Source organism: Marmota flaviventris, chromosome 3 (assembly GCF_047511675.1).
Source record: "Marmota flaviventris isolate mMarFla1 chromosome 3, mMarFla1.hap1, whole genome shotgun sequence".
In the NCBI taxonomy this organism is placed as follows: Eukaryota; Metazoa; Chordata; class Mammalia; order Rodentia; family Sciuridae; genus Marmota; species Marmota flaviventris.
Window position 1 is genome coordinate 7,481,151 of NC_092500.1, and position 25,653 is coordinate 7,506,803.

The 25,653-nt window shown below is 44.6% G+C and overlaps 1 protein-coding gene across 1 annotated transcript in view; it reads right to left on the reverse strand.

Moving 5' to 3' along the window:
- Aco2 (aconitase 2) overlaps positions 1-25,653 on the reverse strand; it is a 47,786-nt gene that overhangs the window by 6,897 nt on the left and 15,236 nt on the right. Inside the window, exons 2-9 of the mRNA XM_027924653.2 lie at positions 15,129-15,265; positions 9,883-10,141; positions 6,983-7,075; positions 4,416-4,574; positions 4,079-4,229; positions 3,630-3,734; positions 2,641-2,732; positions 1,238-1,343 (exon numbers count right to left, since the gene is read on the reverse strand). Of these exons, the coding sequence (XP_027780454.1) occupies positions 1,238-1,343; positions 2,641-2,732; positions 3,630-3,734; positions 4,079-4,229; positions 4,416-4,574; positions 6,983-7,075; positions 9,883-10,141; positions 15,129-15,265 (1,102 nt within the window). The remainder of the gene's footprint in view (positions 1-1,237; positions 1,344-2,640; positions 2,733-3,629; positions 3,735-4,078; positions 4,230-4,415; positions 4,575-6,982; positions 7,076-9,882; positions 10,142-15,128; positions 15,266-25,653) is intronic.

Below are 25,653 nucleotides of genomic sequence, written 5' to 3' on the forward strand. Positions count from 1 at the left end.
TGAACTATAAGCATTGCTGGGTAGGGGGCTGATAAGTGAGTCTAATTTGTTTCCTTTATACTTCCAGTTTTTTGTTTTGTTTTTGCAGTGCCGGGGTGGAACCCAGGGCCTTGCACACCCTAGGCAAGTACTCTATCACTGAGTTATATCCTCAGTGCTTTTTGTTTTTAGGTAGGGTCTCGCCAAGTTGCCTAAACTAGCCCCAAAATTTAGATGGGATTACAGGTATACACCTTTGGGGCCTGTCTTATTTTCTGTTTTCTTTACTGCTTTATAATCCAGGTAACAAGAGATCTCTTTAAAGTATTTGTCAGTTACTCATAAAACTCAATAAAAACTGAACAATACTGCATGACCTACAGATGTGAAGATAGTTTCTCTTAACAATTTGGCAATTTATTTCCTAAATATTAAAAATTTACTTCAACTAAGTGGGGTGAGTGCTTTATGTAACACTAATGCCAGATACCATACAAGACACTTTTCACATAATAACTTGTCACTCCTCCAGACAACTTTGAAGGCAAGTCTATCACTCCTGATTCACAGATGGAGAACCAGGCAGAGGGGAAAGCAGTTTGCTCAAGGTACCCAGTTAACAAGTGGCCGAGGCAGGATTCAAACTCAGGCCTTGTGGCACCAGGGTCCAGGCTCTTTACAGTCATGCATACTACCTCACAGCAGCAGAAACCAGGGACACTGAATACCTCTGTCCACATATGCATAACCATGTAAAAAAGAAGTGTGGCTGGTAAGATTTGTGTTTACAAAAAAGAAATACACACAAATACATGCATGTGAAATATGTACAGAGAAACACAGTGTAACTCAAAGAGCTTGTTTCTTGTATCTTGTCAGATGCAATGGTGGACATCTGTAATTCCAGTGACTCAGGAGGCTGAAGCAAGAGGACTACAAGTTCAAGGCTAGCCCGGGTAACTTAGTAAGACCCTGTCTCAAAGACAATGTGGGGGTGGGGAGGCACCTGGGAATGAGGCTCAATGGTAGAATACCTTGGGTTTAATTCCCAGTAACAACAACAACAACAACAACAAAAGTTTGTTTCTGCTTAGGGGTTGAATTTAGAGGTGTTTTTAAAATTCCTCGTTAATATTCTTGTATACCAAGCAAAGGCAATTTTATAGAAAGTACCTCCTTTTGGAAGCACCATAGGGCGTGCCTGGGTAGAGCAGCTAGCCCAGAGACCTGCTAACCCAACCAGATGGAAGGTGCTCACCCACTCGGATGTCCAGAGGCCATCCTTCCTTCTCTGCCACAGTGCCAACTTCTGCCACAGGGTGAGCCAGGTCAGGGGTGAAGGGTCCATTGATGTGTGGCTTCAGCTAGAAGATGGGGACATAAGGAATTGAAAGAGAAAGGTAGGAATACGTTTGAGTGAGAATGACAGTTCACAGCCTTTCCAGATCCCTCGAGGGAGTCAGACTCCTGTCATCATAGCATAAACCTCACTGTGGGAAATACGTGGGCAGAAGATTGAACTCGCATCAGCTCCTGGGATACGCCAGCTCTACCAGGCTGTCCTCATCTCCTCTCTGCACACACCAGGAGCTGAAGCTCAGAAGTAAGGAGCCTCACACAAGGTCATGTAGCTAGGGCATGGCAGAGGCATGGAATGAATGCCTATCTAGTAAGTCCATCATCTCCCCAACTATAATGCTTTTGGTGTGGTGCCTGGGGTTGAACTTAGGGCCTTACATATGCTAGGCAAGCACACTACCACTGAGCTACATCTTCAGTCCTTTTTTGTCCTTTTTAAAAAAAATTTTGAGACAGGGTTTCATTAAATTGCTGAGATTGGCCTTGAATTTGCAACCTTCCTGTCTCAGCCTCCTGTAGCTGGGATTACAGGTGTTTATGCACCACAGCACTTGGTTGTATGTGCCTCACTGTAAACTACGTTGTTTTTGGAATCATCTGACAAATAAGGACTTAAGGGCAGATGTTTTCCATGTGATAACACTAATCAATATGAAGGGCTAAGGATGGCAGCACAGTGGCTCAGGGGTAGAATGCTTACCTAGCATGCACTGGGTCCTGGGTTGCATCCTCAGCACACCATACACACATATTCACACACACACACACAAAGTGATGTGCGCAGTGAACTGCCTGGCACACAGTAAACTCTCAATAAATATGAATGACTGTTAATTACACGGATAAACCCAATGAACTCACACCTGCCTTGGCTCTCACACATGTAGTGTGGCACAGAGAGATTATGCAACCTGCTCAAGGCCGCAGAGCCTCAGTGGCAGGGCCAGCATTCAACCTCATAAGACTGGTTTCTGTTGCTTCAGTCTGCCTTTCCTCTGGCTCTCTGAATGTCTGCTCTGGTCTGTAGGTCTCAGACCAAGTCCTACTGGGCCTGGCCCTCTAAATTTCAATGCTTCAGGGTGAAATCTCAGCCTCTACTAAAGTTGGGGTGAGGGTAAACCAACTCGGGTTTCTGGGTTTCTGATTGGTCACAAACACCCCCCTTCCCTCCCCTCCATTTCTGCCTGGTTCAGGTAGCAGTCTGTAGGGGACTAGAGAACCAAGGGCCATGACCACTACTGAGTGTGCAGGCTGGACTTGCCCCACTCTCAGAAGTCCCCCAAACCCAGTTTCCTTCCTTACCTCATTGAGGTTAATTTCAATGAGTTGGTCATACTGGCAGCCAGGGTCGGGTACCAAATGATCCTTGAATTCCTCAGCTAGACTGGCAATGTCTGGAATGAGCAGGGGAGGGAAGTGAAGCATGTGAAACAGAATGTGGTCTTGAGATTCCATCCACCCATCTGAGCCAGTGACCTGGCACCTGCCCAACACCAGACCCCAGGCACTAACTGAACCCACAAAGGAACAATGCACACAGCACAGGGCATGGTCCCTGCCCTTGAGGGGCTCACAGTCTAGGAGTTTGCTCCTAGACTGTGAGCCCCTCAAGGGCAGGGACCGTGCCAGTATGATAGGAGAGGTACATGGGGACACAGGAATGGAGAAGCACTAACTAGTGAGGGAAGGCTTCCTAGAGATGGAGAGCACAGTTCTGGAGAAGTCACACAATGAAAAAAAGGAGGAAAGGGCCTCTAAGAGGACTCTGGAGGCTGAACTCTCCCCCCTGGGCTCTTGCTCTCCTCCATTTCCAGACCCCAGCACCTTATTTCTTCCTCTGAACTTCAAAGAAACCAAGCTAGAAACTCAGGGAAGTTGCTGGGAGAGGCAGGGAAGCTGGTTCTTGTTCCATATATTTCCCCTCCTACCCCTGCTAAGGCAGCAATTACACAAAGGAGGTCCATGTCATTTCTGGAGCTTCCTTTAGAGGGCACCAGGGACCAGACCAAGAATGCCATCTGTAATCATCCTTCTGTGTGAAACGAAATCCAACCCTTAGGCAGGGATCTCAAACTTGGATGCCAGATTTTTCTAGAAGCTGAAGAGAGCACCAGACACCCCATTCAGGAATACTAATACATACCCAGCTTGTCATATAGTTGCAGGGGCTTCTCAGAACCTCTGAAGTTAGCATAGAGGCAACAGGTTAAGGACCCCTTACCCTAAAGGGAAGTCATAGAGGCATGCTGGACAACTATCCTGCCCACACCACTCTGCCCTTGCCAGCTCACCTGCCCGGCCTGTCTTGTTCAGGTATTTCTTCATCCTGTGGTTGTAAGGGAACACTGAAGTGGTAGCCCCAATTTCTGCGCCCATGTTGCAAATTGTTGCCATGCCTGTGGAGAAACAGGGCTTGTGGGGCTGGCTGAGCTGCTGGGTATGGGGCACCTATTAGGGGTGCATGCCCCTCTTCACACCAAGGAGCTGCTTCATTTCCTTCCTCACTCTCAGGGCCACCTATTGGCAGCAGACACTCATCCCTGGAGGCCCAGGGTTAAAGCTAAGACTAGAGAAGGGAACTATAAGAAGGGAGGTCAACTCCACAACTTCCTGTCTACCCCAACCCCCACACTGCCTGAACAATGTTCTGGAAGGTTATTCAATACTTCTGCTGTTCAACTGCAGGCCATACCCAGCCCAATATAGGATGAGGGCCATATCCTGTGGCAACTTTCCTCACCAGTGCAGGAGATGGAGTCCACACCAGGCCCATGGTATTCCACAATGGCACCCGTGCCACCTTTCACCGTTAGGATGCCTGCTACCTTCAGGATCACATCTTTGGGTGAGGTCCAACCAGAGAGGGAGCCTGTCAGCTTCACACCAATCACCTGAAGAGGAGGTGGGTAAGATGGCAATTACCAACCCCTTGGGCCACATGCCAACCAGAAATCAATGAATCCTGCTGCTAACACTCTGCTCATTCATCCCTGTCTCCCTCCAAATGAAACTTAAGCTTGACCTACTCCCTCAGCCCTTCTGGCCAACAGTCCCCCATTCATGCCCACCAACCTTACCTTTGGGCACTTCAGCTCCCAGGGGATGCCAGCCATGACGTCCACTGCATCAGCACCCCCAACTCCAATACAGATGCCCCCTAGGCCACCACCATTGGGGGTGTGGGAGTCAGTGCCAATCAGGAGAACCCCTGGGTAGGCATAGTTTTCCAAAATGATCTGAAAAAGAATTTAAGATCTTAAGCTTAAAAGACCTCATCAGAAGGCTGGGGAGGTAGCTCAGTGGTGAAGTGCTTGCTTGGCATGCAAGAATACCTCAGCAGAGAAAGGATGTAGGACCCAGAAGGGATTTGCAAAATTCCCCCCCACTGACACCAGGCCACTGGCCATGCCCAGCTGCTCCTCCAGGGTGGGACCTGTGGGGCTGACCCCATTTAGTACAAGTCATTTCCAGTGTAGCCAGGAAGAACCGGTCTTGGGACACAAGCAGTTCCTGCTGTGTAGCCTGGGCCTATAAATGCCACCCAGTGCCTTAGTTTCCTAATTTGTAATACAGTAGTAAAAATATCCACACCACTTTAACCCTGGGATGTGGCAAGAACCAGATAAACTGGCTTGTAAATGTGTCCTGTGATGGGCCTGGTTTAAGTGTGACAACTGAAAGATGCTGATGATACTCTCAGTCTCATGTAGTATACTGTCCAGGGTGGGCACTGTGCCCACCTTGGTGGGCAATTCTGAACTAGCTCCAGCCCCCACAGGGACCCTAAGAAAGAACTAGGGAGCCAGTGGGAATACAAAAGCCATGAGTTTCTGCACTGCTCAACTGGAAAGAAGTCTAAGGGCTTGCCTAGCCTCAGCATCATAACACACACACACACACCAAGGACCAACTCTACCCACCTGTCCCCAGAGCTACAGAGGAGTAAATAAGCCACAGTCCCTATTCCCACAACTAGGAACATAATGCAAAGGAGCCCATAGAGGATCACACAAGAGACCTGATTCAGGGCAAAGACAGAGCCAAGGAATCAAACAGGAAGCCAGAAAGCTAAAATGTGGAGAAATAGGGTCTGCTGGGTCAACAGAGGACAGGGCATCGAGGTGGAAGGGTTGGGGCTTGCTTTGGATGAACACTTTTTTTTGGTACTGAGATTTGAACCCAGGAGCACTTTACCACTAAGCCATATCCCAGTCCTTTTTATTTATTTATTTTTTGAGACAGGATCTCACTAAGTTGCTCAGGACCTTGCTAAATTGCTGAGGCTGGCCTTGAACTTGTGATTCTTCTGCCTCAGCCTCCCAAATCACTGGGATTACAGGTATATGCCACCACACCCAGCTAGATGAACACTTGGGAACATTCTCTATCAAGGAATAAATCCATTAGGCTGAACACTGAGTAGGTAGCCAAAGGCAGGAGTGAACAACTATCACTGACAGCCCCAAAATTTGGATTAGAAGCTGCCAATAAGGCCTGGATCTTTGTAGAGGTGAAATGAGGGATATTTAGACTGGGGTGCTTTTAATAATCCATCTGCCTCCCTGTCCTCCTGCAGAGAGAGGCTCTCTGGCCCCTGAAGGATGGTATACCTGTCATCTCACAGCTCTGTCCTACCAAGGGCGAAGTTCTGAAAGTACAGAGCAGTGATCTGCTATTTGCTCTGGTTTCAGAGTGGAGCAGAGCCAGAGGCCCAGATGGGGTCAGATGAAAGCCTGACCCCTCCTCACAGGAAGGCCTGGGATGGAGGTGGGAGAAGGGTCTACCTTGGAAAGGGATAGGGCAGGTTTCATACATATGAAATGATAATAAACGGACACACACATATCAAGCCAGTGTCCTCAACAATAACTTCTGAAGGAAGTGAAGCATATTACCAGGGAACATGCACGGACACAGAAGAGTCCCTTGTCAACATGGCCAATGGCCTATGGTACCTCTGTTATAAAGAATCCCATGAAGGGACCAAATGGAATCAGAGTAGCTGTCTGCAGGGGTGGGAAGGGCTCCTGGGTGACAGAGGCAGCAGAGCAGCATGGTGGTGCAGAGCCCTTGCTGTGGGCCAGACCACCTGCTACAAATCCAGGTTCCATCATTAGCCAGAAACGTTCCCTGGGCAAGTATATTAACCTCTCTGACTTATTTTCCTCATCTGCAAGGTGTGGACAGTAATACCCCCTACTTCATAGGGTCATGGTGAGCAGTGAACTGAGTTAGTATCTTCAAAACACTAAGCTTAACACTTGGGTAGAAGAAATAGGTCAACTTTAAAACATGGGTTACCGGGGTGAGGCTGTAGCTCACCAAATGGTAGAACACTTGCCTAATATACTTAAGGCCAGGAGTTCAATCCCTGCTATTGGCAGTCCCACCACCAAAAAATATAAGTGAGGTATCTGGGAGGTTAGGAGGGACTACTTCACATGGAGAGTGTGTAAGTTGACACGAAAATTAATTTACAAATAAGAAGAAGAACCTGAGAGATGAGTGAAACATCCTCCTGCTCCCCCTTGGCTCTCTTGGGCCTCGAGTCCCCAGCCTCTGGAGATCAGGAATGTGTTCTCTGGTTACCTCTGTGCAGCCTGGGCTTGGGCCCCTTGCAGAGAAAGGCTGGGCACTGCTTTACCTGGTGAATGATTCCAGATCCAGGCCTCCAGAAGCCCACACCATACTTGGCACCAGCAGTTGCCAGGAAATTATACACTTCCTGGTTTATGTCCTATTAAGACAAATCAATAACCAGAGGATTAGTAACACGGTTTGCATCTGCAGGACCTCTGCCATGCTCTCCTCACACCACCCCTCCCCATGGTACCGAGAAGCTGGCACTGTGAAGACAGGCCCTTTCTTGGAGACCTTCTGAAAGTAATTCCAGAAGGGTTTGGCTGTTGGCCCACAGTCTTAGCTGGCAGGCCCAGGAAAAAGGCAAGGGAGCAGAGATAGCCTCAGTTCTGTGACAGCTGGCTGGGGTTGTGGCTCTGGAACAAGTCCCTACCTGCCCTGGGTCTCAGTTTCCTCATTTGTAAAAATAACTGACTAAAAAATTGCCACCGGGCCCTCTGGCACTCAAGTCCCCAGCCAAGGCCAACACTGAAGGAATATACCACACAGGACAGGCTGCTAAAGATACAGGGAGGTGCTGGGATCACATGGACCTCCCTGCTCCACTGTGGCTCATGTGGATGTTGCTCCCCCATGTGAGTCTTGGATGCCTCATCTGTAACCCCAGCTGACATTTACTGAATGAATGCCTCCTACAGAAATGGCATCATGCTATATACATCCTCACTACCCACCTGAAGGAGGGAGAGATCGTCATCAAGTCCACTTTATAGGTGAAATAACTTGTGGGAGACCATAGGGTTAAACAGGAGCCAGGGTTAAACAGGACCACCCAAGCACAGAGCCTGAGAGCAACATCCTATCAAAAAATAAAGCTGCCCTTTCTGAGGAGGAGGGCATGAGACTCAATCTGAGAGCACCTAGCTGGTATCAGGGATTGAACCCAGGGGTGTTTAACCACTGAACTACATTCCTAGCTCTTTTTATTTTTTATTTATTTTTTTTTTTTTTGAGACAGGGTCTCACTAAGTTGCTAAAGCTGGCTTCAAACTTAAGATCCTCCTGCCTCAGTCTCCAGAGCTACTGGGATTATAGGCATGTACCACCACTTCTGGCAAATTAGGGCTTCTTTTTAATAATCTCAGAGTCCTGCATTTTCCCTTCCTAACACATATCCAAACATGCAATTATGATTTCTGTGATTGTTCAGCACTCCCCATCTCCCTACTGACCCAAGATCATGTAGGCTGGGCCTTGTCTGTCATGTTCACAATGAACCCCAGCACCTAGCATAGCATCTGACATGCTGACTCTTCAATAAATATTTGTTGAATAAACAAAGAAATGTGCTATGACATCCTATCACTCTGGGAGTCTCATCTCCAGCAAGTAGATTCTGAACCCATAAAGCAAGGGAAGGAGCATCTCCATACAGTAAGGCTCTGCTGTGGACAGTTGTCCTCTGGGCTGAAGAGGTCCCAGGCCCCTGCCCTTGAGCAGTTCTTATCCTGCAAAAAGTCATGGAATGTGACCACCTCTTCTGACAAGTGGAAAAAGGCACAGTGTGACCAGGACACAAATGGGTAGGAAAGGGTAGGGAGAAAGGACTCAAATGGGAAGGCTGCCCCAAGTGTTTCCCATGGGTCTGAGAGGCTCTGAGCTGTGCTGACCCTGGAAGCCAGAGCACTTTCAATCACATGCCCCACTTTCTGCTAGCTGCTGGAGCCCTGCCAGCATTCAGCTCCTGCCAATGGCCTCCCTGAGGGGCGCCACTCCCACTGTAGGAAGCAGAGACTGGGAAGGCCCAGAGCTAGCAGCAGGAGGCCCAGTGCTGCCACAGTAGTGCACACACAGGCCCCAGAGGCTCCTCAGAGAAGGAGCAGGGTTAGGTTTCACAAGGTGGGGAGTTCAGGGAAAAATCTCTTCTGTTTGGCACATGGCCACTTTTGTCTAGTTAGGCAAAACTCAAGAGAAGAAGAAAGGGCCCTAAGGAGGTTAATCTGCATGAGACAGCACTGGAGCTGGAGTTGAGATCAGTTTTAGCCCAAGCACGCCCTCGTGTGGTTATAGGATCCAACTATATGATGTTGTTACAGTGACCATTGCCTACCTCCCTGATAGCCAGTGGTCACTGCTCTCAGAGGGCCAGAGGAGGGGGCAGAAAGCACATGTGTGATGTGGACAAGATGAGCCCCTCACTGCTTGAACAGAAAGGGAAATGTGACTGCCCCGCCCATACACCAGTATGAGACATCATGAGGAGTCGGCAGCACTTTTCTAATCCAAAAGGGCCACTAATGTGGTAAGATCAAGGATGATCTTCCTTTTCTCTAGGCATTCTCTGTATTTTCTAACATTTTCAATGACCAAATGGTATTTCCAGTATTAGGAAACAGCAGAAAAAAAAAAGTTTAAAAAGTTTAGATCTAGGGTGTAAAGTGGTACAATGCTTGTTGACCATGCCCAAGGCCCTGGGTTCTATCTCCAGAACTAGGAAAAAAAAAAAAAAAAGCAAAACCAGACTAAACCAAAGAGTTCATTAGAACTTGGAGGTGATTAGTAGGGCACAGTGGCACACACCTATGATCCCACCTACTTGGGAGGCTGAAGCAGGAGGATAGCAAATTCAAGTCCAACTTGGGCAACTTAGCACTGTCTCAAAAAACAAAACAAAAAAATGCCAGACATGGCGGTGCATGCCTATCATCTCATCTATTTAAGATGATAAGGCAGGAGGACTGCAAGTTCAAGACTAGTCTCAGCAACTTAGTAAGACCCTTAACAACCTAATGAGAGTTTGTCTCAAAAAATAAAAATGTTAAAGGGACTCAGTGGTAGGTCCCCAATACTGTGGAAAAAAACAGAACTTAGACATGGTGCCCCCACTGGCCCCAGGATGAGAGCTCTTCCTCTCATCCCCATGTTACACACCTTACATGCCCCCCATGCTACTTTGGGCCTCACCTTAGCCCGGCGCAGGTCTTTCTCACCCCCAACCTGGGCCTCGATCAGATGGTCACAGTGGATTGTGGATGGCACAGCCACCTTGGGAAGCCCACTGCTGATGAACTGCAGCATGGCCATCTGGGCTGTGGCATCCTGCATAGCTACACGATCAGGCCGTAACCGCAGGTATGTCTTGCCTCGCTCAATCTCCTGGTTGGCTGGGTCATCTAGGTGTCCATATACAATCTTCTCTGAGAGGGTCAGGGGCCGGTTCAACCTGGGGAGAAGGGAAAGGGTGGTAGGTATCAGCTGTACAACCCCTTGCCCATCCACAGCCTCTCCTTTTCAGTGCAAGTGGCAACCTAACAGTGGGCAGGCAGAGGGGCGACTGTGCCCAGGACCTGAAGTTCCACTCAATGGGGACAAATTGGTCCTGTTCCCTATGGCACAGCATCTGCCGCTCATTGCATGCTCCAAAATTACTTGATGAGTAAGTGACATCATAAGAATGACAGTGTTGATTGTTTTCAATGGACATTTGTTTTTCCTACCATATTAATCGCTATTACCTAATAAATACTATCAAGTACATATAATTGTTTAATGTTCATGATATTCTTGCTATTTAATAAAACAACCAAAAAGAAACAGACTCAGGAGAGAGATGTTAAGAGCTCAAGTTCATAGCCTAAGTCTCACATTGGGTCCCCTATTTTTCTCTCTGCCCTCTCCCCTGCCCTCAGCCCCAGTAAGACATGGGATCATGCAAAAGTCCCCCTCCTTGAATCTGCCACAACTGCCAGCTACCAGGCTGCAATTCATATGCTGGATGACTGGCTCCCTCATATGCTAAAGCTTCCCCCATTAGCTGCGCTCACTCTCACTCCACTGAGAAGCGTGGATTGCGGCTCTCAGCTCTCAGTACAGAAACCAGTCACGACTCCAGCCTCTTGGTGGTCCTTTCTTGTTAACACCCATTTCCCTGGCTATTCCACCCTCCCTTCCTTATTAAAATGGCAGTCCAAACCCACCCCTTGTGGGGTGCAGCATCTACAAGGACTCAACTGTCTCCTCATTGCCAGCCTCCCACCCCACTAGACTCAGATCTGTGCAGGTCAGTGCTCCACTGCCCACCCTCAAGCTCCCTGAGAATGCCCTGCTGCTGTCACACAACAGGGCAGTCACCCCAGTGGATTCACACTCTGCCTCCCACCATTCTGGAAGCTTAGGCCAAACTTGAGCCTTCTTAGGAAGCAGCTAAGTTCTACTCATAGCCACAAGCCACACTACTGTTTGAGGTCAAGGGAAAAACTGTCCACTGGGAGTCAGAAGCTCTGGGTTTAGAGGTGACCGTATTAATAAACCTACCATTGAAGTGAATAAATTACTATCTTTCTCCAGCAGTCCATACAGCCTGCCTCCAAAGTGCAGGGCTTGACTGGAAGGAATGGCACTTAATATAGCACTTCCTTTGTTTTTAAACAGTTTAATTTAGAAATAATTGACATATAATGAACTGTGTACATTAATAGTATACAATTTGAAGATGGGTGTGATGGCACACACCTGTAATCCCAGCTACTTGGTGGCTAAGGCAGGAGGATCCCAAGTTCAAGGCAAGCTGGGCAATTTAGCAAGATCCTGTCTTAAAATAAAAAGGGCTGGGGATGTAGCTCAAAGGTAGAGTATTTGCCTATCATGTAACAGCCCTGAATTCAATCCCTAGAACAGCTAAAAAAAAAAAAAAAAAAAAAAAGGAGGGGGGAGGGCTTGGGCTGTAGTTCGATGGCAGAGTGCTTGCCTAGCACGTGGGAAGAACTGGGTTTGATTCTTAGCACTACATAAAATAAACAAATAAAATAAAGGCAATCTGTCCATTTACAACTACAAGATATATATATGTATGTAAATGATTTGGGGTTGGGTTCGTGGCTCAGTGATAGAGCACTTGACTAGCATGCTCAAGGTCTTGGCTTTAATCCCTAGCCCTGCAAAAAAATTAAATACAAGGGGCCGGGGATGTGGCTCAAGCGGTAGCGTGCTCGCCTGGCATGCGTGCGGCCCAGGTTCGATCCTCAGCACCACATACAAACAAAGATGTTGTGTCAGCCGAGAACTAAAAAATAAATATTAAAAAATTCTCTCTCTCTCTCTCCCCCGCACTCTTTCTTTAAAAAAAAAAAAAATTAAATACAATATTTATGGTTTTTAAAAGTATACAATTTGATTCAGTTTTGACAATTTACACCTGTGAAACAATCACCACAATCAAGTCATTGACCATCTCCACCTCCCCCTTAAAGGTTTTCTCTTGACCTATGATAATAATCCCTCCCATCTGGGCTGGGTTGTGGCTCAGAGGTACAGCACTTGCCTAGCATGTATGAGGCCCTGGGTTCAATCCTCAGCACCACATAAAATAAAGGTATTGTGTAAACCTACAAATAAAAAATAAATGTTAAAAAAAAAAAATTGGGGGCTGGGGATATGGCTCAAGTAGTAGCGAGCTCGCCTGGCATGCGTGAGGCACTGGGTTCGATCCTCAGCACTACATAAAAATAAAATAAAGATATTGTGTCCACCTAAAGCTAAAAAATAAATATAAAATAAAAAAACCAAAAATTCCCTCCCATCCCATTCTCAGTTTACCACTCATCTGCTTTCTGTCACTACAGATTAATGTTATCAGAGCACTTACTTTTGGCCCTGCACTTTCTAATCTTTTTTTTTTTTTTTTGATACTAGGGATTAACTCAGGGGTGCTTGATCACTGAACTATACCCCCAGATCTTTTCATTTTTTATTTTAAGGTAGGGTCTCATTAAATTGCTGAGGATTTTACTAAATTGCTGAGGCTTGCATCAAACTCGTGATCCAATGGGATTACAGGCAAATGCCCCTGCACGGGGCCCAGACATTTTCTTATATATAACTCATTTTATCCTCATGACACAGATGAGGTCTAATGTTTTGTATTGTTTTTGCAACACAGAGGATTAAATCCAGAGCCTCATGCATGCTAGATAAGCACTCTACACTGAGTTGCATCTCTGGCCCAGAACACAGACGGGGAAACTGAGGGACAGAGAGATGAAGTGACTTGCTGTGGGGTCTCAAAACTATGAGTGCAAACTTAGACTAAGAGAACACAGCAAAGTGGCGCTACTGTCTGTGCTCTTCACGTTAACTTCTACAGAGATTCAATGTTTGGAAACAGAGCAGACCCCTCACACAGTGTTCAGTCATTAATACCAGCACTGCCAATATGACTTGCTGGGAACAGAGACTCTTCCTTCTGACAGCCTAATTCCCAGCTTCACACTCTCATAGTCCCCTAAGTCCTTGAAATTAAGAGTTCCTCAAGGTGCTGGTTCTCCAGCAACCACAGATCAATCAAAGATGCTAAGAATCTGGGTTCTGCCATCAGGAACCTTGCATAAAAATAGCACAAGCCTGTTGTACAGTGGCCCATCTGCAAGCATCTCCAAGGCTGGGTGTGGCAATACTACATACACAGACCCCTCTTCTGGGCCAGGGAGAGAAAAAACAGCACATGGGTTTAAGAATCCAACACAATGAAAGCAAATGCCTGATGTTGTATGAAAAAGTGATAACAGGGCTTAGTGGTACATATTAATCTCAGCGGTCAGAGGCTGAGACAGGAGGATCTCAAGTTCCTTGTGCGGCTGCCTTGGTAATTCAGCAAGATCCTCAACAATTCATTGAGATCTTGTCTCAAAAAATGAAAAGGACGGGATATAGCTCAGTGGTCGAGCACCCTGGGTTTGATCTCTCACACACACACACACAGACGAAAAATCTTGTCAATGATAAAGCCTAAAGACAGCTCACTGTCACAGTTCCAAGGTAAACAAAATGGTTCCTCTATGTCCCTCTGTCCCTCTTGGTGATAGACCTAGTTCCCAAGAAAAGAATCAGATCTCTAGGGGCTGGGGTTGTGGCTCAGTGGCAGAGAGCTTGCCTCACACATATGAGGCACTGGGTTCGATCCTCAACACCACATAAAAATAAATTTAAAAAAAAAACAAAGATATTGTGTCGAAGTATAACTTTAAAAATATTAAAGAATCATATCTCCACCATCACAGACACAGGGTGGAAGAAGAGTCCCATACACACACACACACTTTTTTTTTCTTAAAGGGTATACTTGTTGTTGCTAATTGTTTAAGGCAAAAACTAAATGCCGAATAATATTCTGTAGTCAAGTTATCTCAAAGCACATTTTTGTGCTAGCTCTCCTCCCACACATGGAGAAGACCAAGGTGGAAGTGTTCTGCAGATAAAAGGAAAATCCATCACTTTCCTACTGAGCTATGGCGTCCGAGCTTCACAAATAAAATATTGTTTCCTGGAGATCAGTTCAAGGTCCTGTGTTGATGGGGACAGTGGTTCTTGGTTCTGACTGCATTTTAAAATCAGCTGGGAAAATGGCCAGCACTTCTCATATTTTAACATCACAAAGTTCCCCAAGGATCTTGTTAATGGCAGGTTCTGGCTCAGTTGGTATAGGGTGGGGACTGAGACTGTACATTCAGCCTTGGATGAGTTGCAGCTCCATTTGAGCCTTCTCAGCTGTACAATAAGTACACTCAAATCTGACCTCTCCCAGGGTCACCAGGATCAATATTGCAGAGGCTACCAGACAAGCAAGGGCACAGCCCTGTCTGTAGTTGATCAATCTCCAAAGGCAGTGCTGTGTATTGCCAGCTCCCACTCATTCTCCTGGGGTCCCTTATTCACTCTTCTGGAGGTAGCATCTAGCCCAGGACCTGGCACACAGGACAGCAGGCAAAGATGACTGCCCTCCTACCAAATGAGGAACAGAGGCCCAGGAGAAAGACAGGCATAGGATCCCATCTGAGTTTTCTTCTGGGTCTCAAGCTGGAACTCTCCTTGGGGCCTCTGCACCAAACAGGAAATATAGGTGAACCTCCAGCCTGATGGCTCCCAGAGGTGTGGTCCAGGCTCAGCAGCCTGCCCTCAACAACTGGGAGACTTGGGCCACAGCACCAAAGCAGACCTCAGTCTTTCCCTAAGAGCCCAGATTACCAAGCTTCTGGATAACACAGGTTCCTCTTCGGCAGAGAGGGCAGAAGTTCCACCAATGTTTCAGAATGCCTCTCTTCTATAGGGACCTTTACATCCCAAATACTTAATCCTGCCACTAACCATCTTTCACCAATCTTCTTAACTTGCCTAAAAGGGCAGACAGCACTGCGAGCTCCCACCTACAGACTTACCGTTTGCGAACAATGTTAATGTTCTTCTCTAGCAGGTCATAACGAATGTACTCGTTGGGCTCAAAGTGGCTCATGGCCACCTTGGCCCGTTGGCACAGGACTGAGGCCACATGGTATTGCCGCACACCCAGGGCTTTCTGCAAAAGAAAAATGACAGCAATCAGCAACGAAGTTCTCAAGAGAGTCCATCTGTGAGGGACAGCTTAATGTAATGAAAAAGTTGGGGAATTAAAGTGTCAAGAGCTGTTTTGTAGCCAGGCAAGATGGTGTTTGCTTGTAATCCCAGTGATGTGGGAGGCTGAGGCAGGAGGATAACAAGTTCAAGGAAAGCCTCAACAACTTAGCAAGACCCTCAGCAACTTAGTGAGACCCTGTTTCAAAATAAAAAGAACTGGAGATGTAGCTCAGTGGCAAAGCACCTCTGGATTCAATCCTAGCACCAAAAAAAAAAAGATTTGTTTGCCATGACCATAGCTTTGGCTTCTTCACCTGAAGCAGAGTAATAGAGCAGTCTGCTCTGCAGAGAAAGAAAGTGCAAAGATCTGTAGCGAATGGCTGGGATCAAAGCCAGGTTCTACCATGTAAACTGAATCATATGAAGGAAATCTTCCATGGTCTCGGTGCTAGAGAACAGGATACAACCAGCTCTAGTGACCACGCAGGGAGTTTAAAGGAGACCATGTGTGGAGCTGTCACTCAGATGTGAAGCACTGTCCAAACCACAGCCGCCGTTCTACCTACACCTTGAGTTCCTTGAGGTGGGGATCAAGCTTGATCTAATAATTCATCTCAACTCTTGACTACCACCTAGAAACACCACATATATCTGCTGACTTGATGAAAGAATAAATGAGGAAAGGTCTTTGTGTGAGCCCTTGACATTTTCTCATCCCTTCAAAAGCTGGTACCAAATGCCCTCCCCCTGAATGTCAGCAGACTTCCTCATTGACCTTTTTTTTTTTTTTTAACAGTGCTAGGGATTGATCCCAGGGGTGCTCTACCACTGAGCTACATCCCAGCCCTTTTTGTTATTTAGTGTTTTTGTTTTTGTTTTCATTTTAAGATAGAGCCTCACCAAGTTGCCCAAATTGGCCTGGAACATGCAATCTTCCTGCCTCAGTTGAAATCGCTGGGGTTGAAGTATGTGCCATGCCCAGCTTCCTGACTGACTTCTAAGGAATACAATGTGACAACCATGCTGTGTGGCTTTGTGACAGGGTCACAAAAAGAATAGCTTCTGCCTATGTGCTATGCAGTAGGTAAGTGATTATTAGGATGAGATGTGTGCTAGTTGATTTTTAAATTGTGGGCAACAACCTTGTGACCAGAGAATAATAAATGAATCCAAAGGAATGACAATGGGAAAGGAAAATGATCCAGTTTTGGGCTATTCCCTGGGGAAGGGAAGGGGCAAAGTGGAAGGTGCTGCCCCAGGCTTTCTTCTTTATGCCACTGGATATTTACATCCAAACCTGTCAACCTCACCATCAGAACCCAACATAGGCTATAGTTGCCACCCCTGTGCAGGTCATGCTGGGGTGAGAACAGGCCACACTATGAAACTGTACCCCAACCACCCATCATCCAGCCTCACTTAATAGCTGCAGGAATGACCTCTCCAGGGTAGAGCTTGGATCCATCTGCAGGGCCCCACTATCTACCTCACAGGGCAGGTGTGAAGGGCACATCAATGACACATCGAGGACCTTCAACACTGCCCAAGCATAGGGAGAGGCAATGCACATCAGCAGCAGCTATCACCACCCTCGCAACCCCAGGAAAAGCCTACTGCAAGGGAGGGCACTGGCCAGACCTGAGCTGCTACTCACTGCCTGAGTGATCTTGGACAATTTAACCTCAGCACTCACTTCCTGGCAACTAGGAGGATCAGGAGAGATTACATGAAGCTCTGAGAACAGTTTCTATTCTTATTACCCTTGTGTACTGATGAACACACACACAGCTCCCTCAGTGTTCTGCATGCAAACAAGACACGACAAGCTGTTCCACAACTTGCTCTTTACATTTATTAATTTAACTCAGACAGCTTTTCAATGTCTGTATATAGACCTATCAATTTTTTACAAATTAACTGCCCCATCAGTTTCCTTAGAAACAAAAAGGAGTGCAACAATACCTAGTGTCTGGCCTGGTAAGTAAAACCATAAACTGCAATCCTAGTTATAGTACTAGGAAAAGGTAAAGTCCCAATTCCCAACAGCAAAGAACCAGTATGGACTACATCCTAATACCAAAAAATAGGCTTAAGAAATAATGCTGATTGGGCTAGGGTTGTAGCTCAAGTGGTAAAGTACTTGCCTAGCACATATGAGGCACTGGGTTCAATCCTCAGCACCACATACAAATAAAATAAAGACATTGTGTTCACCCAAAAAACAAACAAAATAGGTATTAAAAAAAAAGAGAGAGAAAGAAATAATGCTGATTGGCAATAATGGATGCTCCTCAAAGACTAGATGTAGAAATACATAAACCAACAATATGATTTCTCAGTATTTATCCTGAGGAATTAAACATGCACACCCATGTTTACAGAGGCACAATTCACAACAGCCAAACTATGGAACCAGCCTAGGTACCCGTCAATAGATGAATGGATAAAGAAAATATGGAATTTTATTCAGTCACAAAGAAAAAATTGTGTCACTTAGGGGCTGGGGTTGTGACTCACTGGTAGAGCGCTCACTTAGCACGTGTGAGGCCCTGGGTTTGATCCTCAGCACCACATAAAAATAAATAAATAATGAAGTTTTAAAAAGGTAACAACAAATTCATACAAATATATAACAATAAATTCCATCATTATATACAACTATAATGCACCAACAGATAGAAAGATAGGTAATAAATAAATAAATAAATAAACAAATAAACAAATAAAAAGAAATAATGCAGAATGAGCTGGGCATGGTGGTATGCGCCTATAATCCCAGCAACTGGGGAGGCTGAGAGGAGGATCACAAATTTAAGGCCAGTCTCAGCAATTTAGGGAGACCCTCAGTAATTTAGTGTAAGCCTATCTCAAAATAAAAAGACCTGGGCATGTAGCTCCGTAGTAAAGTGCCCCTGGGTTCAATCCTCAGTACCAAAAGAAAAAATATTAATGCTGATTGGAAAGAAAGATAAAATAATACGCTGGGATTGTAGCTCAGTGGTAAAATGCTTGCCTAGCATGTATGGAACCCTGGGTTCAATCCTCAACACCATAAAAAAAAAAATATGCTGATACAGAAACAACTTATGGGTAAAGATAGAACATGTATTGAGTGCCTAAGATGTATGAGAACACTGTGCTAAGCACCTGGCACATATCACATTATCTAATCTTCACAGTCATCCAGTGTAGTTACTCCTGTGATGACTCCATTTTCCCAAGGAAGAAACTGAGGCTTGCATGGAAGATGCTTGACCCCAGGGCTACCCCAGAGCAAGTGGGACAGAACTCATCTTCACTATCTGTTGACTAAAGCACATCACTTAACTCCCTAACCTCTCCCCAAAATGGAGTTAAACTTCATAGTGTTAATGACAAAGGGAATCATCTACATGCCAATCCTCAACCATAGTGCTATGCTTTCCCACCCTGTAAAAAAATGCATTCAGAGCAGCTAGCACTGTCCAAGCTCCAGATTCGCGCTGGCCAACAGAACAGCTACTAGCAATGCATGAAATGTGGTAAGTGACGCCAAGAAAAAGATTATTACTGTTATTTAAGTTTAATTAATTTTAATTAAAATTACATGGGACTCAGTCTTTTACATTAGTAAGGATGAAAAGAGTTTTTAGGAAACCTGAACAAGTTGAATGTTTGTTAGATCATTTTCTTGGTAAAAGTTCCTATCTATTCTTAAGTCTGGACACCCTTATGCCAGGAGTTCATCCCACACCAATAGCAAAGTCTATTTCCTGAAAGATTTCAGAGCATTCTCCTTCACATTCAGCCACTCTGAGTCCCTGCACAGCCGGCTCTTCAGTTTAGGTCTCTGGGACCAGTCATCGCAACTTCCTCATGAGAAGGGTTCCATGACCTCAGATGCATCAGAACCCCTGGAATCTGTTAAAAATATATGATCTGGGATTGGGGTTGTAGCTCAGTGGTTGAGTGTTTGCCTCACATGCATGAGGCTCTGAGTTTGACCCAAAGCACCACATAAATAAAATATTGTGTCCATCTACAACTTAAAAAAAATATATATGTATGTTAAAAGTGTATAAATACATATATATATATATATATATATATATCTGAGATCCCAGGGCTGGGGTTGTGGCTCAGCAGTAGTGAGTGCTTGCCTAGCACATGCAAGGCATTGGGTTCAATCCTCAGCACCACATAAAAAATAAACAAATAGGGCTGGGGATGTGGCTCAAGCGGTAGCACGCTCGCCTGGCATGCGTGCGGCCCGGGTTCGATTCTCAGCACCACATACAAACAAAGATGTTGTGTCTGCCGAAAACTGAAAAATAAATATTAAATAATAATAATAATAAATAAATAAAGATATTTAAAAAATTTTTTTTTAAAGAATGCTGCAATAACTCTTAAAAAAAAAAAAAAAATCTGAGATCCCACTAAGGTCAATGACTTTCTCCAGGGGTGGCGTCCTCCAGATATCTGGAGACCTACTAGCTATCTACCCTGTTTTTCTCCCTAATTTTTTTTTTTCATAGTACCAGAGATTGAACCCAAGGGAACTTAACCAGTGAGGAACATCCCTAGCCCTTTTTATTTCTGGACAGGTTCTCATTAAGTTGCTTAGAGACTCACTAAAATTGCGGAAGCTGGCAATTTTAAGGGGTGATCCTCCTATCTCAACCTCTGGAGTTGTTGGAATTATAGGCTTGCACCACCATGCCCACCCTAAATCTCTTCTCTAGGCCAAGGGCATCCCTGAGGTTTTCCAACTATGTCTCTATGTAACATATTTTCAAATTCTGCAATAGCCTGATCCCATTCCATGCTGCAGGCTCTCTGCTGCTCTAATCAGCCTTCTTAGAATAGCTCACCTTACACTCCCACTGACCTCCAAATACCCTGATACCTCCATGCCATCTTCATCAACTGCTCCTGAGCCATACTTACTTGTGGATTTGGTTTTCTGAACCTGGATGAAGAACTTGACCCTAATATTGATTTAACATCCTCATCCATCCCTGTGTCTACATTAGTCCTGGCAATCACCCCAATCCTCTCAGTGTGTCAGGCACACACAGTAAACATGATGTGTTGTCCGTCCTGGTCTTATCGTAAATGTGACCCATCCTGCTTAGGCTTCCCAGTGCAGACGTTTGGTCAGGCCCACGCTGATCCAATATCAACACTTCTTGGGGCCAGGTGTTCAAAGCACTGCAATAGCCACCCAACTGAGCCATTTATTGTTCTGTTTTTGCTTCTCTCTTTTGTTAGGGACAACCTGACTGATTTTGTCAAATGTTCTGCAGAATCAATACTCACTCAGGCTAATCTACTAATCCCAGAAAAAAATAAATAAATAAATAAAATACATATATATCTCAAAAGATGTTGTTAACTAAGCTGTGAAAATTCAGGCAATTAACTCTTCCGGGACCCCAGCTTTTCACCCTATACAAGGTAAAATCTCAGCCTTGCTCCATGATTCAGAGCAACGTTGAAAGAGGTTTTAAGTGCATGAAATGTCACGTGTAAGCTGGGAAGAATTTACACATATTAATATGCTTATCCCATAGATTGGCTTGAAAGACAAGCACACCATGTAACATCCATTTACAGACCACATCTCTCTCATATATATAAAAAAGACGGGGTGTGGGCTGGGGATGTGGCTCGAGTGGTAGCACGCTCGCCTGGCATGCGTGTGGCCGGGTTCGATCCTCAGCACCACGTACAAAGAAAGATGTTATGTCCGCCGAAAACTAAAAAATAAAACATTAAAAAATTCTCTCTTTAAAAAAAAAAAAAAAAACAACAAAAAATGGGGTGCTATACCTCCACTCAGAATAAAAACAAACACAATTACTTATTAAGCATCTGCTCTCTGCCAAGCACTTTCTATGTCCATTCTGAATTCCCATTCCCAACCGTGTAAGGTAATTGCTATTCCTGTCTTACGCATGCACGTAGAAAATGAAGGTCACTGAGTTAAGTCAGAAGTGATATACCTACTAGTGGTGAACTGAAAGCAAGCTCATGTCTGTCCCTTTCTGGATGGGCCATATCTACTGGATTCTGCCACCTCTAGATTCAGAGCCAGTTCCTCTTCCCTCCCACTGTTCTCTTTTTCCCAGGACAGTGTGATGGTTCAGTCCAACTGCCCACCCAACCCAGCTCCACCACTTACCTACTGTGACCTTGGGCAGGTCATTTCATCTCCCAAGCCTTAGTTTCACTACAGTGAATACACACATCAATTTCAGTGTTCCTTTTCTCTGGACACTTCCAGAAGCAGGACTCAAGATTTTTCTGATTACAAACACAGCTTAAGGCCTAACTCACCTGGGCCTTTGGCATCTTTTTTTTTTTTTTTTGGATAGTTATAGATTGTCAGCATGCTTTTATTTTATTTATTTACTTTTTTATGTGGTGCTAAGGATCAAACCTAGCACCTCACATGGTAGGCAAGTGCTCTGCCACTGAGCCCCAGCTCCAGCCCAGCCTTTGGCATCTTTGGCATTCCAGAACACCCCCCTACACACACACTTTTTGGGGTTTCTTTGGTACTGGGGAGTCAACATACCCCATAGGTATTTTACCACTAATCCATATCCCAGTGGTTTTGTTTTGTTTGATAAGTACTAGGGGCTAAACCCAGAGGCAATCTACCACTGAGCTATATCCCTAGCTCTTTTATTTTTTAATTTTCAGACAAGGTCTTGTTAAGTTGCTGAGGGTCTTGCTAAATTGCTGAAGCTGGCCTCAAACTTGTAATCCTCTTGCCTCAGCCTCCCCAGTCACTGGGATTTATAGGCATGTGCCACTGAGCCCGGCTCCTTACCCACTTCTAATGTATTCCAGCTGCTCCACAGTTACCTGCCCTCCTTCTAATGTTGGATAAGTCATTCTAAAAACTTTCATTATCCAACTTTTACAGGTAAGAGTGTGAAAGACTGCTTTGGGAAAACCTCCCATCCCTCTGAAATCCCTTCTGTTTATGGAGTCCTTGTAGTGAGATCTCATTTATTTATTTGGTCTCTACATAATTCAGAAACTGCCTTTCTCAGGGCACCAAACATGATGAACTTCCTTGGCCAGTAAAAATTCTAAAGGGACCTGCCACAGGGGCTTTGCAAATGCTAGCTAATTCTTCTGTTTGGAATGTTCTCTGTCTACTGCCATTCCCAGTCTGCCCTTTGTTTAGGTAACTTCAGTTGATCCTTCAAACTTCAAACACACTTCACATTCTCAGGGAACTCTTCTTCCCTGACTCCCAGCCCCATCAGAGGTTCCTATCATATATGCCCACTTATCTCTTTCTGACATTCATTCGTGAGATTATGGCGGTGTCCACTAGTTTGTAAGGCCCACTCAGGGGAGGAATCATGTTTATTCACAATTCCCCATGCCCAAACACAAAGTCTGATACACAGGTGGTGCCACATTAACCAAGGAATGCTGCTTTGACTTGCCACCCAGCCCTTCTTTACTGTACAGGGTTAAACACAGAGGAGGTCCAGCCAACCTCAGGTGAGCAAACAGTCAACAAGACAAATCAATAATTTACCAGGGTTACGTGCTCTTGGTTAGAGTGTACAGAGATTCAACATTGGTGAAAGACAATTAGGCAATACTTATTAAAATGTAAAATGTTTGTGCCTTTTGACTATCTTTCCCTTTTCCTAGAAGTTATCTTACTAAAATGTTCAAATAAATGAGCCAAGAGACAGGCAAGGACATTATCTACAGCATTTTTTCAAAAAACATTTTTAGTGGGGCTGAGGATGTGGCTCAAGCGGTAGCGCGCTTGGCTGGCATGCGCGGGGCACTGGATTCGATCCTCAGTACCACATAAAAGTAAAATAAAGATGTTGTGTCCACCGAAAACTAAAGAATAAATATTTAAAAAATCTCTCTCTCTCTCTTTAAAAAAAAAACAAAAAACATTTTTAGTTGTAGATGGACACAATACCTTTATTTTATTTATTTGGTTTTTATGTGGTGGTAGAGATCAAATCCAGTGCCTCACATGTGCTAGGCAAGCGTGCTCTACTACTGAGCTATAGCTCTAGCCCCCTACAGAATTTTTTTTTTTTTTTGGTGGGGGGTACCAGGGATTGAACTCAGGGGCACTCAGCCATTGAGCCATACCCTCAGCCCTATTTTGTATTTTATTTAGAGACAGAGTCTGAGTAGCTTAGTGCCTTGCTTTTGCTGAAGCTACTCTGAACTCATGATCCTCCTGCCTCAGCCTCCCAAGCTGCTGTATGCATACGCCACTGTTTCCAGCTACAGCATTGCTTTTAAGAGAACAACTCAACTGCCCATAAGTAGAACACTGATTAAATAAATTCTGGCTCATCCACCATGGAATGTCAATATACAGCTGTTTGTGTTTTGCTTTCTTATAGTGCTAGGGATTGAACCCAGGGTCTCACACATGTTAGGCAAATTTTCAACCAGTGAGCAACATCCCTAGCCAACAGTTATTTAAGAAGATAATTGGCTGGGGGTGTAGTGAGGCCCTGGGCTCCATACCTGGGACCACAGAAGAAAAAAGATAGTAGTGATGGCTATACAACAATACAAACGTAATTAACATCACTGAATAGAATACTTAAAAATGGTTAAAATATCACCAGGCACAGTGGGGAGACTGAGGCAGGAGGATCACAAGTTTGAGGCCAGCATCAAAAACTTATCAAGGTGGCTGGGATTGTGGCTCAGCGGTAGGGCGCTCACCTAGCACGTGCGAGGCCCTGGGTTCAATCCTCAGCACCACATAAAAATAAATAAATAAAATAAAGAGATTGTGTTCAAGTATAATTAAAAATTAAATATTAAAAAAAAAAGGGGGGCGGGGCTGGAGTGGTGGCTCCGAGGTAGAGTGCTTGCCTGGCACATGTGAGGCCCTGGATTCAATTCTCAGCACCATATACAAATAAATAAATTAAATAAAGGTCCATCAATGACTAAATTATATTAAAAAAAAAAAAAAAAACTTAGCAAGGCCCTAAGAAACTTAGCAAGCGCCTGCTTAAATTTTTTTTTTTTTTTTTTTTTTTAAAGAGCTGGGAGGGCTGGGGATATGGCTCATGCGATAGCGCGCTCGCCTGGCATGCATACGGCCTGGGTTCGATCCTCAGCACCACATACAAAACAAAGATATTGTGTCCGCCGAAAACTAAAAAATAAATATTAAAAAATAAATAAATAAATATTAAAAATTCTCTCTCTCTCTTTAAAAAAAAAAAAAAGAGCTGGGAATGTAGCTCAGTGGTAAAATGCCCCTGGGTTCAATCCCTAGTACCAAAATCAAATAAATAAAATAAAATAAAAGGTGGGCAGGGGTTGTAGGTCAGTAGTGGAGTGCTTGGTGTGAGGTGTGAGGCACTGGGTTTGATACTCAGCATCACATAAAAATAAATAAACAAAATAAAGACATTGTGTCAAACTATAGCTAAAAAATAGTTTAAAAAATAAACAGTTAAAATGGGGGCTGGGGATGTGGCTCAAGTGGTAGCGCGCTTGCCTGGCATGCATGCGGCCCGGGTTCGATCCTCAGCACCACATACAAACAAAGATGTTGTGCCCACTGGAAACTAAAAAATAAATATTAAAAAAAAAAAAATTCTCTCTCACTCTCTCTTAAAAAAAAAAAAAAAAAACAGTTAAAATGTCAGGGCTGGGGTTGTGGTTCAGTGGTACAGCACTTGCCTAGCGTGCATGAGGTACTGGGTTCAATCCTCAGCACCACATAAAAATAAAATGAAGCTATAAAAAAAAAAAGGTTAAAATGTCAAATTTTATTATTTTTCCATTATTAAAAAAAATACAACATAATAAATCAATCTTTACTGGCAAGGAAACCTCCATGACACATCCAATAAAAATAATTAGTAAAACAATATTATAGTTATAAGCCCATTTAAGTGTAATAATATTAAACAAATGTAAGTATGTTTAGGAAAAAACATACTGAAATAATGTGCCTAAACTGTCCACAGCAATTATCTCTGGATTAGAATTATTGGTACTTTCACTTTCTATACTATTCATTTCTGTAATCCCACCCTAAACCCAGTACAGGGGATTGAACTCAGCTTCACTACATCCCCAGCCCCCCCACACCTTTTTACTTTTTGGGATACAGTCTCCTTAAGTTATCCAAACAAGCCTAGAACCTGTGATCAGGACTCCTGCCTTGGCCTCCTAAAACACTTGGAATTCAGGCTGGGCCACTCTGGCTTTGAATAATTTTTAAATTTTGCATGATACAGTATCTACTGTAATCAGAAAAAAGAATAAAGGAAGCAAGTAAGTGCAGAAAAGGCAAGCTACAGTGCAGAGTAGCAAGTTGTAGCAATTTGA